The sequence below is a fragment of the Varanus komodoensis genome, unplaced genomic scaffold (genome assembly GCF_004798865.1).
Source record: "Varanus komodoensis strain SLA01 unplaced genomic scaffold, ASM479886v1 scaffold1, whole genome shotgun sequence".
Classification (NCBI taxonomy): domain Eukaryota; kingdom Metazoa; phylum Chordata; class Lepidosauria; order Squamata; family Varanidae; genus Varanus; species Varanus komodoensis.
The window spans coordinates 1,596,856-1,612,135 of record NW_025335268.1 but is presented as its reverse complement, the minus strand read 5'-3'; the positions used below and the strand labels follow the sequence as shown (position 1 = coordinate 1,612,135).

Sequence of the window (15,280 nt, the reverse complement as noted above, 5' to 3'; positions counted from 1 at the left end):
AAGTAACTTGTGCCACACACAAACCATGTATTCAAAATAGACTTCTTTCCTCAGCTTGCTAAGATTACAAGTGTATTATGTTGCACATTTTAAATAACTTAGTCAACAAAGCTTTTGATCACATAATTCAAAGTATGAACAGGAATGCGGGTTGTGGAGGGGAATCTAGCTTTTCTTGTCTGCATATTTTACTGAAATGTTGAGTCCTTTCTTTTCTGGAATGAATGTGTTGCTGTTGTGCAGTGTGATGTCCCCGGGACTTCAGTTTGCAAAAGGTCCCGGGTTCAATCTGTGGCTCTTGAGGGGAAGAGTCCAGTCTGAAATCCTGGAGAACAGCTACCATCCAAGGAATAGTCAGTACGGACCACTGGAAAGTGACTTGGTACCTGGTTTATGACCTGGGATAAGAGCTGCTGAGCTGCCATGCAGCCACATGGCTGGTTTGGATGGGTTCCGGGAAGCTGCTTGCTGTATAAGCTCTTTTCTCTCTCAGCGTCTCTCTCATTTTAGCACACAGTTGTCTGCTTTGTACTGACTGATTTCTGGTACTGTTACTAGATGAGTAGCCTTATGCTGGATGACTTTCCATCTCTGTAGCCCTGCCTGTGTCTCCAGCAAAATGATGTTACAGTCCAGGAAGTAAACTACCTCTTCCAAATGCTGACTGCACGGCACTAGCATTTGTAAAACTTTTTTTTTTTTTTTGCTGCAAACAGCCAAAATTCCCTGCTTGCAAAGGAAAGAAACAACCTAGTACCTTCGGAAAAAGCTTTTATCCTCTCAGGAGTTTTGTACCTGGAAGAGTATCCAGAAAAGCAATAGCACCTCCTGCAATGCAAACTCTACCCTGATAATTTGGTTGAATGTGTAGATCAGTTGTTGATCCTAAAGCACAAACCTGTATGTGCCACTAAGCCTGCCCTGTGCTTCTAAACTAGCCTAGTTCCCTGGACAATCAGACCACTGATATCAAGGGTAGGTTTTCACCTCACTTCCCAGTGCATCTGTGTGAACTCATTTCCCTTCCTGAGTTTCAGTGTCTTTCTTGGTCCTCATGCTACAAGTCCCAAGCTTACGATTTGATACAGTTTTCTTTGCAGGTGACTTTTGCTTCCAGTCAACCTTGGCTTCACTTGCCTAATGAATCTGGCCCACAGTTACAGCTGGGGAACTAGAAGGTGGCCATCTTGGTGGCAAGATCTAATCATGAAATGTAGTTACATTTCCTTTACTTGATGGTCCCATCTTTGTGTCCCAAACATTAACCATAGCACTTAAAACACTGCAGTGGAAAATGTAATTCCCTAAATTCTCTCCTCTGCTTATGCACTGACCTGGTTCATGTGTAACAGTGGCAAATCATAGATTATTTAATCCACAATTCACAGGTGTGTGTACTATCTGTAAGCCACTTCTTTGACTGATTGAGTGGTGTGAGTTGACATGAGAATCAGATTGGTAGGTTGTTCAGGGACTAAACAACCCAGCAGTTAACCCATGGTTTGTTGTTAGGTTAACTCCTGGTTTATTTAGTCCCTAAACAAAGCATCATTACAGAATTAGGCTGATCAAAGATTGTTTACAGTTCACATGCAGTTTGTTGCCTTACAAATTATGGGCTCATTAATTAACCCACATTTGGTTGGCAAATCCTTTCATGAAATGCAAAGAGAACCGCTGTCATGAAACATTTCCTTCCTCCCACCAGCCCCAGTCTCAAACCATCTCTTGGCTTAATTATCTTCATTATTTCACATAAGTCTCTGAGCATACACAAAGTAGTATGCTGAACCCTATCTTCTACTCATTTCCCATAGCTCTTCTTATGAACCTGTCTATACCCTGACTCCAGAGGAGGCACGCTGTGGAAACTGGCATGCCCCCACTTCACCGTTGTGCCCCTAGCCAACGCTGGCTTCTTGCCAGTGTTGGTGCTGAGCCACCTGGTCCAACTCTGAAAGGGAAGGTTGGTCTCCACTGGGGAGATCTCCCATTTCAACTGCCCCTTCCCACAAGCCCCATTGTCAGTATGATCTGTGTACCCTTCTGCCATTGGACCAGTCTCTTCTACTGTCACACAGGCAGTTCCATCACAGGGTTAGCCTCCTGTGAGCCTGCTGGAAGTTAGACAGTATGCACGTACATGATACCCTCCTTCTCTCTCTCTCTCTACACACACACACACACACACACACACACAGAGAGAGAGAGAGAGAGAGAGAGAGAGAGAGAGAGAGAGAGAGAGAGAGCGCAAGCCTTCCTTTGTTTTTTTACAGGATTTGACCCAAGATGAAGCAGTCCTGGAGGAACTGACTCAGAAAGTAGCCCAGGAACACAAAAATCACAGGTGAGGCGCAACTGTGACAGTGCCTGAATTGCTGCATATTTTTGCTCTCAGTTATGGGAAACATTTACTGCTTGGAGCTATATTCTTCAAGTGGCCTTTCTTCCTTCGCCCATAGTTTTGCTGCTGCTTGGAATGACATCTCCCAGAGAACTCTGGCTACTGACAGTGTTAGGTTAATGTTAGGCTCTGGGCCAGCCTACTTGTGAAAAAGGGATGCTGGAGATGAACAATGGAGGGCATGTGGTTTGATGTCCTTCTTGTAAAACCCTCTGGATGCATTTCGCTGGTCATTCCTGGTGGAAAACATAAATTGATTATTATTTGGATCCCACATATATGGATGGTTGCTTTTGCAAAGTACTTCCAAGCTTTTGCACTTGGACAAGCTGTACACTCTTTCTGGGAAGATCCCAGTGTCAGGGAGGTGGGTATTGTAAGCCCCATATTGTAGATGGGACTGAAGCTGAGAAATAGTGGGCTGCCTAAAACTTCAAGAAGTACTTCTTCGGACAGCTGGTAATTGAACTATGAAATCCACTTCTGCAAAATATATAGCCGTGGCTGTAAAAGGGGATTGCAAAAATTCGTGGAGGAGAACGATATCGATGGTTTCTAGTCCTGATGGCTGCATGCTTCCTCCTGCATCAGAGGCAATATACCAGCATGCACCAGTCAGTTTCCTCTGGGCAGCTGGTTGGTCACTGTGTGAGCAGCATGATAGACTTGATGGACCCTTGGCCTGATCCAGCATGGCTTCTCCTACATTCTGAAGATTTCAACTGAAGATACAGGCAGTCCCCAAGTTATGAAGAACCTGTGCTTATGAGAAAACTGTCATAAAGCCTACCAATTTTTTTAAAATTATTGTAGCAAATCATCAGTACCCATAGAGAGGGAGGCCTCCAAAGCATCACCATAGAGAGAGAAGAGAAAGGGGGGAGAGGGAAGCCTTTAAAACATCACCATAGAGACAGAGGAAACAAAAGGGGAGAGAGGGAGGCCTCCATGCTTTCTTGCCCTACCCTTCTGGAGGGGGAAATCTCTGGCATTTCTTTGATGAAAAGAGGCACTGGAGAGGGTTTTTTTGGTGGGGGGGAATATTTGCAGTTTTCCACTTTCATGGGGGTCCTGTGCCCCTAGCCCTGCAAATGTTAAGGGCTGACTATATATGATCCAACTTACACAGAAATTCAACTTAAAGAGAAGTTTCCATTTTCCAAGGAGCAGAACCTGTTCATAACCTGGGGACCACCTTATTAGGCACTATGCCGTGATACTTCCTCACTTAATCTCAGCCAACATATCTCAGCTAGAGACTGGACAGTTTCATTTCACACTACTATAAATGTCTTTGCTTCTGAATGTTTACCCTGAGATTTGGATCGTCTGGGTTGAATGACAAAGAAAACAGGAAGGTGGCCTTGTCTTGCAGCCAGGTTTGACCATCCAGACCCATTTTCACCTGCAAATGTTATCACTATTTAGTATGATTCCAGATGAATAAATCCTCAGCGGTCTGACTTGAATATTTGGTCTGCCACAGAGCCCTTAGCCATATTTCCATCAATTCCTTTTCAGTGGCATCTCTGCAGCTGAAGCAGAATTTCTTTACATCAGTGAAGTAGAACGGCTGGATGGGTTTGGGCAGGAAAGCTTCTCAGTGAAGGTAAGATCCTGCAACAGGAACTGTGGTTTAGTTGACTGCAGTAGGTGTGTGTGTGAGAGAGAGAGAGAGCGAGAGAGAGATCCTCTTGTAGATATAATCTTCAAATTCCAGTATTTGCTCTGTGTTGACCCAAAACACTTTGCGGGATCAGAAAGAGAAAGTGTGAGCAAAGACAGAAAAGGATTTTGATCCTTTAGACAGCAAAGGCACAATCCTCTGCTTGTTTACAGAGAACAAAGAACTGAAATTCCTGCAAGCTGCTGGAGAACGCAGGAGCTGGAGGACTTTTTCTGTCTAGGCCTATACCCTCCTCCTGTAGACAATCTGCTGGACACACTACCTGCCTTACAGGTAGTGCCTTTTAGGTGTGCATGTGCTGCATACAGAGACTGGCTTGATCTTCCCATGTAGCACAGTCTACTGCTTAGTTGGACAGTCCAGGCCAGTGCTGTTGACCTTCCTTGTGATTTCTTCTTCAGCCCATTTTCTACAAAGCAGCCAAGCTTTGGTCAAGTCTAGCCCAGAGCAACCTGCTTAAGCTGACAATGGCTCTCCAGTTCCAGCTTCTCTCCCAGTGTTCCTGTTTTGCATGTCACTTTCTGACTAGAGACTCAAGCCTTCAAGTTGAGACCTCCAGCTTATGAGGCACATGCTCAGGCTACAATCTTTCCAATGCATGTTCTGAGGGGAGGGAACATGACTTGCTCTGGCAGAACAAATGCTGGGCACACAGAAGGTCCAGATCCCACTTTTCCAGGTAAGGCTGGAAGAACTCCAGCCTGAAACCCTGGAGAGCTGCTGCCAGTCCATGTTCACAATATTCAGCTAGATGGACCAGGAGCTCGACTCAGGCAGCTTCTGATGTTCCCATGTAACTGCACAAAGGAGCAGACACTCTTTTGTTCTGCGGGGGTTCCTTGCTTCTGCAGCTTGTAAAATAATTACTTAGTTATTTTTAGTATTATTTGAAAAGTTTATATGCTGCCCTTCATTAGCAGATTCCCAGGTAAATGAAAGAAACAACAGCAAGGAAAGCTAGTTAGTAAAATCAGCAAAAGCCGAGGAGTGTAGTTTTCAGTTGGTTGCTGAACACTGTCAGGGATAGTCCCCGTCACACTTGACTTGAGAGGTGATTCCAGAGGTGTGGGGGCCACAACAAAAAAGGCCCTCCTGATGATTGCAGATGTATCTTTACCTGAGCAAGCAGAATACCCTGAACTGTAGATCCCACTGAATGGGCAGGCTGGTATGGGAGAAGATGGGTAGCCTGGTCATGTAGCAAGTTTTTCAAGCCCTTACATGTCAATAACATCACCTTGAACTTTAGTCCAATAATATACTGGAAACCTGTCCAGTCCTCTGACCAAAGGTGTATTATCAGTATCCTAGCTGCTAAATTTTGCACTATTTTCACTTTCCAGATGAGTCTCAGAGATGCAGTGGGGCTACTCTAGAGTTGTTGGGTTGCAAATTATAGCGTTTAATCAAGAATTAGAAGTGTTGTATGCTGCTGAAAAGAAGCTGAGTAAGATCTAATAGCTATTTTCCATGTTTTTAGTTTGTTCAGTAACCCTTTTGTGATTCTACCCACTTTACTTAGGCATTTTAATTTGATCTAAACATTTTGGTTGCTTTGATATATCACACATTTGCAACCTAGGTAGGCAGAAACCGTGTATGTGAGCTTACAATATCAATTAAAAAGTTGTGCTTTTTAGATATAAAAGTCCCCTTTCGTCTGTGTGGGTTGTTAAGCTATTCTGTAGCTTTATGTGCCACAGGCAATTCCATTTCTACCCTAAGGCATATCCCAGCTCAAGATCTCTGCAGCTGATGCAAAGAATCAGGAAGACTCTTGCAATAGCCTGAAGGGACAGAAGGAAATTAATGATTTGGCCGGCTTCCGAGCTCTAGATCTTGTGACAGTCTACATGAAAGTTAATGTGTGTGTGTGTTTTGCACCAGAATGTGGAAATTGATGCAGTCGTCCATGTCCAGGCTTTAGACAACTGTCAGAAATCAAAGGTTTACATCCGATTTAAAGTTCTGCACTGCAGCAAATCAATTCTGTAATAGCATGACTCATTCAGCTTCCCCCTCACAATGTTTGATGAGCGCCAGAGCGAGATGAGTGCTGCACATGGTGAACTAGAAGGATGCGGTGGTGGTGTCGCTTTAAGAACCACCTCGAGGCATTGTGGGAATGACAGTGGTGCAGGCCTCTGCACATGTAGACATAACAAAGTGCATGCGATCAGGGGCATGGTGTGAGTTGTAGAACTTTGTTCCATGTAAACATGGACAGTGGCTAATCAGGTGGATCCAGGTGGATGCCTGTAAGCCTTCCAACCCAGGCATCCACCTGAGCACAAAAGGAGTGTGGAGGAAAGGATTGCCACTGCACTTCTCAGACCTGTGAGGAGGAGGAGGAGCTGAAGCACCAGTAGGATTCCATGTATCCTGGTGGAGCCTTACTCCTCTCCTCCCTGCCCCTGGATCTTTCCCACACACACTCCCCCCTCCACCCCCTACATAGCTGGCTCCAGAGCTGAGCTTGTAACTTCAGAGCCACAGCCCAGTTGTACCAGTTGTGAGGGCTGAGGAAGGCTCTTCTTCACTCAGATGCATTCCAAGGTCAGAGCTGGTATTCTGGCCTTTCCCGTGACCATCTGCACACTGCCTAGAGGCCATCAGATTGTCCCTTCCAGGTTTTTTTCAAGCTCTGCTTTGTCGAAGCCATCTCTTTGTGCTAGTATTCTATCTGGAAAGCATACCTCTGATAGATGGCTTAGGAACAAGAAAGAAACAAGTGCATTGTGGGTTTTATTTGAGTGCAATACATAAAGCCAGCACCCCCCAGTGGAAGCAGCCATTTGGGAGGGCTATGCAGTGGGAGATGAGAGGGGCAAGCAGGGGCACGCGCCAGCCCTGCTTTGTCTACGTCACTTTTTCTTTACTTCCTTTTCCACCCTGTTGTCATTGTGGGTGGTGTCTGTTTAAATTGTAACCCTGTGCATAGGGGCTGCCTTGCTCTGTTGTTTGCATGTGAACCATTCTGGAAGCTTTTTTTGGGGGGGCTCAGGAACAGAAAAAAATGCTTTAAATAAATACATAATAAGATGCTGACATCTTGCAGAGAAATGGCTGGTGCAGAAGGCATCTGAATGAGAGATGGGACATGGTTGGTGTGTTTTTCTGTTATTGTGGTAAACTGCCCATAGAGCTTCAACCATTGGGTGGTATGGAAATAACATAAAGAATAAGAATTAACCACATGTTATAATGGTTGCCTCTTTGATGATTGAAGTTTGGGGAGAATAAACTTTAAACTTCATTGTGTTTTGCCCACCTCACCCCTGCACAGGACAATCAAGGTAACGACATGAATCTCGGAATTTTCTGCATGGGTATTTTTGTCAAGAATAGAATGGGACGGCCCACAGTGATGTACAGGTAAGATCAGTGGATGATCTGCTTGAGGTTTTAAACCCTTTTAAACTTGCCACTGAATTCAGTGGGACAGCACCTCCAAAGGCAGGGATCCTGATTGCCTCAAATCTCTGATTTCCCATTTAGCTGCGCTTGGCACGAAACTCTTTGCAGGCCTTCCTGCTCAGTCTTTTGAGGAACCTGCATTCCCAGGGATGTTGGGGATAAGGCTTCCATGCATGTTCCTTAACCCCCTCAAATTTCATTTCTCACATGCGTAAGCAAATGCCCCTTTGAAGCTGTTATGCTTCTCCAGGTGAAGCTGCCTGGCCACACCGTGTTTCCTTATGGCCTCCTCTTTTGCACGCAGCTTTCAGGAAAACCTTCTGTGTTGGCTAAAGGCTTCTGGGCGCCTTCCTGTTTGCACTGCGCAGGCTGTTTTTCCGCCAACTCTGCTGTCACTGTGCTTTGTCTTGCACTTCTCAGAATACTGCTTTTGCAGTGCAATAATGCCCTTGGGATTGTGTTGCTCTTCTCAGCATTTTTAATTATAATTCACAAGTTTACCCAAAGAAATATGGGATAATTTTACAAATAATGAAGACATAAAATCCTGCTAACTTACACGGTGATGACAGTAATTATGATTATTGTTATTTCTGTGTCACCCACTAGCCAGAGCTTTCCAGGTAGGTCTCAAGAGTCATAAGATTACAAACCACAGCTAATAAAATGCAACATACATTTCAATATGCAAAGTTTAAACAATTTAAGCAACTGGAAAATATTTTAACAACAAACTAACATAAATGTCCCATCATTTGCAATTAGGGACCATTAAATTCTTGGGAATATACAGTGATTTTAACCTGGTGCCAAAAAGATACATGTGTCCAGAAACTGAGTCAAGACTTTCTGCTTGTAAGAAATATTTCTTGTAATAAAACCACTACATCATTCTCTAGGTACATTTATTATTTATTAAAATACATGTATTCTGCCTTTTGTCCTAAGCAGAACCTGCAAAACAGTGTGCCAGAAAAGCAGTAAAACCAGTTCAAAATGTCAGACCAGATTGATCTCACAACTATCCCTGAAATCTCAGAGGACAGAATCAACTTCATATAAAAAACCACTAAAAGGCAAACCAGGGCATTGTTTTGCAATAACATGTCTGCTTCAGCAAATATGCTTTTCTGCAGGTGGAACGACATTGGAAATATAACACATAACAAGTCTTCGATCGCTGTGGAACTGCTCAACAAAGAAGAGTCGGTGCTCTTTCATACGGTAAGCAAAACATGAAAAGATCAGTATCCAGAGGCAAGTATTATTTTTTAACCCCAGGTTCCTTGTTTTCGGCTAAGCCTGTCATCACTTCTGTTTCAGGAGTGACAGATTGATAAAGAGGCTTGCCAGTCTGGTGATCTGACCTCCTGCAGATCACCTCTGAAGCTTGGGAGTGAATTGCAAGGGTTGATCGGAGCGGATGCTTGGCCCCCACTTGCCCTGTTCAGCTGCTTGTAAATTTTATCCATGAGATTCCTGGCATGGCATCAGGTCCATCCCTGACCTTCCTAAGGAGTGGTGAAGCCAGAGGGGACTGTAACTCAGGACCTTTACCTGAGGACCTTTACCTGGGAACCTTCGTCATTTCCAAATGAAATGAACTGTAATTTTATTCAGCTGAGCACAATTGCCATCTTCCAAGGTCAAGGTGGAGATGGCTGGGGCAGTACATGCCCTTCCCCAGGTACAATTGATGAACAGAGCTGATGCCGCCCAGATTGTGAGGGCGTACTATTTGCCTGCAGGATGAGGCTAGGGTCCACCCAGTCCAGTTTTCTGTCTCTGTAAGCGGCCTGCCAAATGGCTTAGGAAGCTCATCGGCAAAGCATACGGTGCTTACCATGTTTTGCTTTCCTCCAGCAATTGGGGGTATCTTAATCATGGAGGCTCCATTCCATGGGACCATAAGAAAAGCCTCATTGGATCAGATCATGGGTCTTTTTAACTTGTCCTCCCAGATTCCCGCAGTGGCCAACTGGATGCTTCTAGGAACTTCCCAAGCAGAGCTTATAGGTGATAGCCCCTTCCTCAGCACCAGTGTTCAGAGAGGCATGCAGCCTTTGAATCTGAACACTCATCCAGTCTTCAGGAGGATTCAGATGTGTACCTCAGAAGAATACAGAAGCCTCTTGCTAGAGTAGCAGTCCATTCCACAAGCACCAGACTGGCTTCGTGCTTCACCTTGGCTTTCCATAGCACCAGACTAGTTTGACTCACTTGCAGAAGCATCTCCTGTTCCTCTGGAAGGGACTATCCAAGCCTCTTAGCACTGCCACTCTGCAGGGATGTGTAGCAAGCCTTTGTCCCTTGCACCTTTATCCTAACAGGAAAAGTGGGGGTAGCCTGAGCCCTCTCGGAGGTATATAGTAAATCGGCCTTCCACAACCTGGGTGTCTTCCAGATGTGATGGAAGCCCTACAGCCCTCTTCTTCCCTCAACCGTCTGGGACAGTTGTAGTCCAATCTATCTGGAGGGTGCCAGGCTGGAGAAGGCTGCTGTAGACTATGGTAGTATTTCTGTAGGTTTGGAAATCCAAGAATATGATCCCATTTATTGACTTCTCAAATAAAGGTGTCAAAGAACTTTCAGCCTGGAAGAGGAGTTCAGTTTCAGAGAAGCTTTTGGGAACTGCATTCTAGTGATAGTCAGAGCCAAATCAAAACTGATGGTGGCCAAAATAGACAAAATGACTTGTATTTTAGATTAAAGCTCTTACTGCTTTTCAGAGGCATTTCAGCCAAATGGAATGAGGAAGAAACATGATGGTGCTGTAAAACCACCAAAGTTACGGGAAAGGGGGTGGTGCCAGAGGAAGGAGGTGTGGCCAACTGGTACGGCCAGATTTGGCTTATGGGCTCAAGGTTCAACACCCATGTAGCCTCATCCTACCCAAAGTAGCCTCAGGTAGGATGGTGAAACCATATAAGCAGGGCAAAACAACTGGAGCAAATGCTTCTATTAACATGTTTGGGTGGTGTAGGTGAAGGGATGTCTGCCCTGGTATTTGTCCACTGGATAGAAGAATCAAGGCAAGATGAGCAACCCAACTGGATAGCTGTCTGAGATTTCTGCCCCACTGACTTAGAAATGCCGTATCATCTAGTTCTCAGTTTCCTTAGGCAGCTGGCCAGCTAGAGCCAGAATGGGGCATGTTTTCCCGATGATTCAACACTACCTTTGGATAAGGAGAACCCTCCAATCTACATTAGAATTCGTTGGCTCAGATACCCCCATGGATTTTGAAGGGAAGCGCCACCTCCAGGGCTGTTGCATAAACTCCCACCGCCTTGGTGAACATATTTGTGCACTTCTGTGCTGCTCACAGAATAACTTAGGTGGGGCTCTTGCGCCGTCCCACCCAGGGCCTGAATGGGCAAAGACTTGGCCACGTTTACCAGTGTAACCACATCATGCGCTCAGGTCATGTGACAAGGTTGCATCTGCAGCCCACTAGTGCAATCCCTCAGATGCCGTTGACTTGGAATTTTGCAGGGACCTCTCTGAGGAAAATATTATTCCTCCTGAATATTTTAGAAGACAATGGCTGCAGTCACTAACTCTTTGCTAAGCAAGTCAAGGTGTAATTAGATGTGTGTGTTTTCCTGTGTTCCACTCTCATTCCCACCCCCTCCTTTCTGCTTTTAAAGGATGACCTTGAAAATGCCAAGTACATTTCACGGTTGTTTGCAGCAAAGCACAAGTTTTACAAACAAAACAACATCTGCACAGAGTGAGTACACACGCTTTGCCACTCCTGGCTCACTGTGGGGAATGCAAAGTAGCCTTGCTTCGGTCCAGGCTTTTGGCTTGTTGAGGGCATTTTTTAGTATTTGTCCTCCATCTGGCTCTTTGCAGATACAGTGATATCAAAGATGGTAACTCTGGTTCAGAGATCCAAGATAAGACCCCGTACAAATTATCTTATCTGGAACATTAGAGTTTCAGAAGAAGCACTAACATTATTTCTGTAAGCGCCATTGACGCTTTTGGCTGGAAGGCGAGAATGGGCCTTCTGGGTGGCTGCTTCCAGGTGCTGCTTAAATCCAGCATGGCCAGAAGTGACTTCTGCTGGTCCAGTGGGAGACACCCTTGTTGACCTTTCTCTGCAGCTCCCTTATATCTCCTCCAGTGCTGGTCAGCATAATCAGGATAATAAGCCAGGCTTCCATGGCTTTTTTCTCTCTTTCGTTGATTAACCATCCTCCTCCGCAATGCCAGCATAACAAACCAGGATTTCGGGACCCCTGGTGTGCCTTTTGCCAATTAACTATCAACCTGGTCAAGGCAGAATATCTGTTGGACATGGCGAGGCACAGACAGGTGTGCCACAAGATCCAGGGGCAGCTAGAGGTCCAGTTCCAGTGCAGGTAGACTAAGGTCCAGAGGGTTAAAGGAAAATGACATGGCCAAAGAGCAGTTGGTGGTCAGGTTCTAGGTTCCAGAACAAGCAGCCAGATCATGAGACCAGGGATGATACGAGCATTTTATCAGCTGACCCTGTGGGGGTAGCAGACAGTGATGTATATATATCTGTGAATGAGTGAATGAATGAGGAGTAATATTAAGGCATGTAATGCATCTGGGTTGGGGAACCTGTGCTTTCCAAAACTTTCTGATTTCAGTTCCCATCAGCCTTAGATGTCCAAGGATGATGACAGCTGTGATCCAACCACATACAGAGAGAGACAAATCACCCACCCCTGCCATACTTAATCATCAGTTAACCATATCAGCAATCCTAACCCTATATACACTCCTGGGTAGGCACATGTAAGATTGGGCAAGAGGCATTCAGTATCTCTCTAGTTCCCTTTCCACTTCCAAAGATCCTTTTTGCTAGGAACAGCAAACTGTGTCCCAGCACTTGATGGGTTAATGGCACGGCCAAGAGGAAGCCCTCATTGACCTTGTAGGCCCACTTCCAGGCTGAGCATCCACATCTGTCTTATCAGTGTTGCCATCTGTTGAGCTTGCATAACAGAGGGAAGAGCTGAAGACATGGCAGCATTGTCAGACTCATTGAAATATTCCGGGTTTCTTGGCCAAGGGCCCGTACATGTACAAGGCTGACTTTAATTTGCCCCAGCACTGATGCTTCATTGGAACATGAGCAAAGGGATTGGAAGGCAGAAGCAACCCCATCGCAAGGGACCAGGGCCGGTTTGCTCAACAGCAGCAAAGGAAATAAGCCGCTGTGGCTCCTTTCCCCTACTTCATGTTCCATGTTGGGCCTGCCAGATTACCCTAATTCTCCTTGCTGGAGCAGTTTGCCATGTTACCTGAACCCAGGTAGCATGGCTTGTTGGGTGGGGGGCAACCCCCAGATAACCCAGTGGCAGCATATCTGCTTGGAGGATTGCCTGCTCCCAACACATGGCTTGTTAACCATTCTGCAATTGTGCAGACCTGGACAGAATATGTTATTTATCAAGTGCAATAAAAATTTCACATGACTTTGTATACAATGTTTGATGTGCTCCACTCCAACATGGAGTTAAACAAAAATTAATACCTGCAGTTAGGAAAATTGTGGCTCTTTCCTTAGGACAAGCATCAGGACTATAGCCAGGGTCAGAAATGGGAAAATGTAGAGTATTGGTAGAATAGACTGCCTGAGAAGCCCAATGCTGTGTATAGCACAGCGTGTTTTCAGAGTTAGGGCAGAGTATGGTGGACAAAAGTGATGGAGGCTAGGCTTGCATCTGTTTTCTCTTCCTTTATTCTTGGAGGCCGGAAGATAAGAAAGTGTGACTAAAGGGAATAATCATGCTTCAGTCCATAATATGGTTCAACATAGCAACCTTGTAACCACCAGCATTGTTCTGATGATATGGGAAACCAGTGTGATGTAGTGGCACTTTGGGCTCAGGCTTAAGAGGCCCATTCAGATTTCACTCTGTTGTGAACTTTACTGAGATAGTCAGGGGGTATTCCCCTACTCTTAAACCAACCCACCTTGCAGGGCTCTTACGAGGATAAGCAGGGGACAGGGAAAAATATCATACATGCTGCTTTGAGCATCAAGATCAAAATAGCCATGTAATAAACCAATAGTAGATGAAGCTCTGTGGGAGTGCAGCCCCACAGGGCCAACGGCCAAGTCCGTTGCTTATGATTACCTTTTCACTTACATAGCGATCAAGTGTGTTCAAGGGAGTGGCTTTGACTTCTGGAATTCTGCCCCCACCTCTGCCTTTGGTTCATGGGAAGTTACTTCTCTTTAAGTCTCACCAGTGTGTCTTCTGGAAATTAGGTCCTCTGTGACTAGCCATGTCCATCAGAGCAGTCATTTTGTGAATAGGGAGCCCCTTGTGGCAGCCATTTTGAGAGCATGCCAACTGCATGTTCTCAGAATTCCAAAATTGCCCACTGACCCAAAAAGGCTTGGAACCCTGGCTTAAGTATAGGGCTGCTTTAATAGTCCCCTGTCACCTGGGCACAGAATTGACCCTGAGCTCTAGGACCATGTTGGTGACAGCACCCAAAGTATGAAATGTCTTGCACTGGAGACACTCCTTCATATACTTTGAGATGAAACCATGATGGTTCTAGAGAACAATTACATTTGGGGGTAATGGCTTTTCATAGATTTTCCATGGTAGCTGTGGCAACTTTTGTGGTATTTTTATTTATTGGTTGCTGGGTTATATGTTTCTTATTCTTTTATTGGTTGTTGTTTTACTGTATATCATGCTGTATATTTTGCTTACCAACCTGTACAGCTTTGTCTGAGATGTGGGTTTCATGCATTCAGAAATCAACACAGTGAATACTGGAGGGTTTATACCTAGAAGGGGTGTTTAAGGTGGATGATTTCTGTCTGAAGGCCTTTCCTAATCTCTCTGTTTTGGAAGTGGTTCTGCTGTTCGCGTTTCTTTCTGTGTGCTTATTTTCTAATTGCACATCACGTCATTCACCAGATCAGAAACTGTAAGAGGAGAAATTCCATCTTTGCTCTCTACACGTAAGCACTTTACTCCTGCTGTTTCTTCTGAATGTTTTTTTTTTTTCCTTTTCTGTATTCTTTTCTGTTCCTCCTTAAATTTTCCCAACATGCATCTTGTGTCCAGCATCTATTTGATCAGTCGCCTTTTCTGTCTTGGCTTGTGTGGCTTGTTGATGATTTGCTATGCTCTTTCTGTTGCTGTTTTTCCTTCTTCTTCACCTTAACCAGCTTTCCTCAACCTGGTACCATCCAGCTGTGATTGACTGCAACTCCCATAATTGAACATACAAGCCAGGGATTATTGGAGTTGTACTCTGACACATCTGGAGAATACCAGGCTGGGAAAAGCAGTCATAACCTTGTTGGCCTGTTTTGGACTCTGGTTCAGTTCTCATTCCTCAAAATGCTTTAGTTCTTTCTGTTTAATTTTTCCAGCAATTTCAGGATAGAATAAGGTTTTTCAAAAAGGCATGTGTGTTACAAAAGATTAATGTCTTTATAATTAAAAGAATATATTAATGCTACCTGTTTTTTCAAATGCACTTTTTATATTTGTTGAAAAGCAGGTAGTTGCAGATGCAAAGGCTTGTTTCATACTTGCTAGATAAGAATATGCATTTTACAGGATAAAGATGATGAAGAAGAATGATCTTTCCTTTTTCCTCCCACAGACAATCAAATTCTCCCCCTCCTATCAGGCGACGACCCACCTGGAGTAGATCATCTTTGGTAAATATCTTGGGAGCAGTGAAATGTTAATGAAAAACCATTAAAATCCAGCCAACTAGTAAGAAAGGAAATCCTAAAGTTGTTGATGGGAACT

At 44.7% G+C, this 15,280-nt stretch overlaps 1 protein-coding gene across 2 annotated transcripts in view; it reads left to right on the top strand.

Annotated features, from left to right (window-relative positions):
- Window positions 1-15,280, top strand: part of PTPN14 (protein tyrosine phosphatase non-receptor type 14) — a 159,740-nt gene that overhangs the window by 113,627 nt on the left and 30,833 nt on the right. For both annotated transcript variants that reach the window (XM_044425499.1, XM_044425415.1), the window contains exons 6-11: window positions 2,277-2,347; window positions 3,926-4,013; window positions 7,378-7,466; window positions 8,645-8,732; window positions 11,159-11,241; window positions 15,129-15,186. In XM_044425499.1, the coding sequence (XP_044281434.1) occupies window positions 2,277-2,347; window positions 3,926-4,013; window positions 7,378-7,466; window positions 8,645-8,732; window positions 11,159-11,241; window positions 15,129-15,186 (477 nt within the window). The remainder of the gene's footprint in view (window positions 1-2,276; window positions 2,348-3,925; window positions 4,014-7,377; window positions 7,467-8,644; window positions 8,733-11,158; window positions 11,242-15,128; window positions 15,187-15,280) is intronic.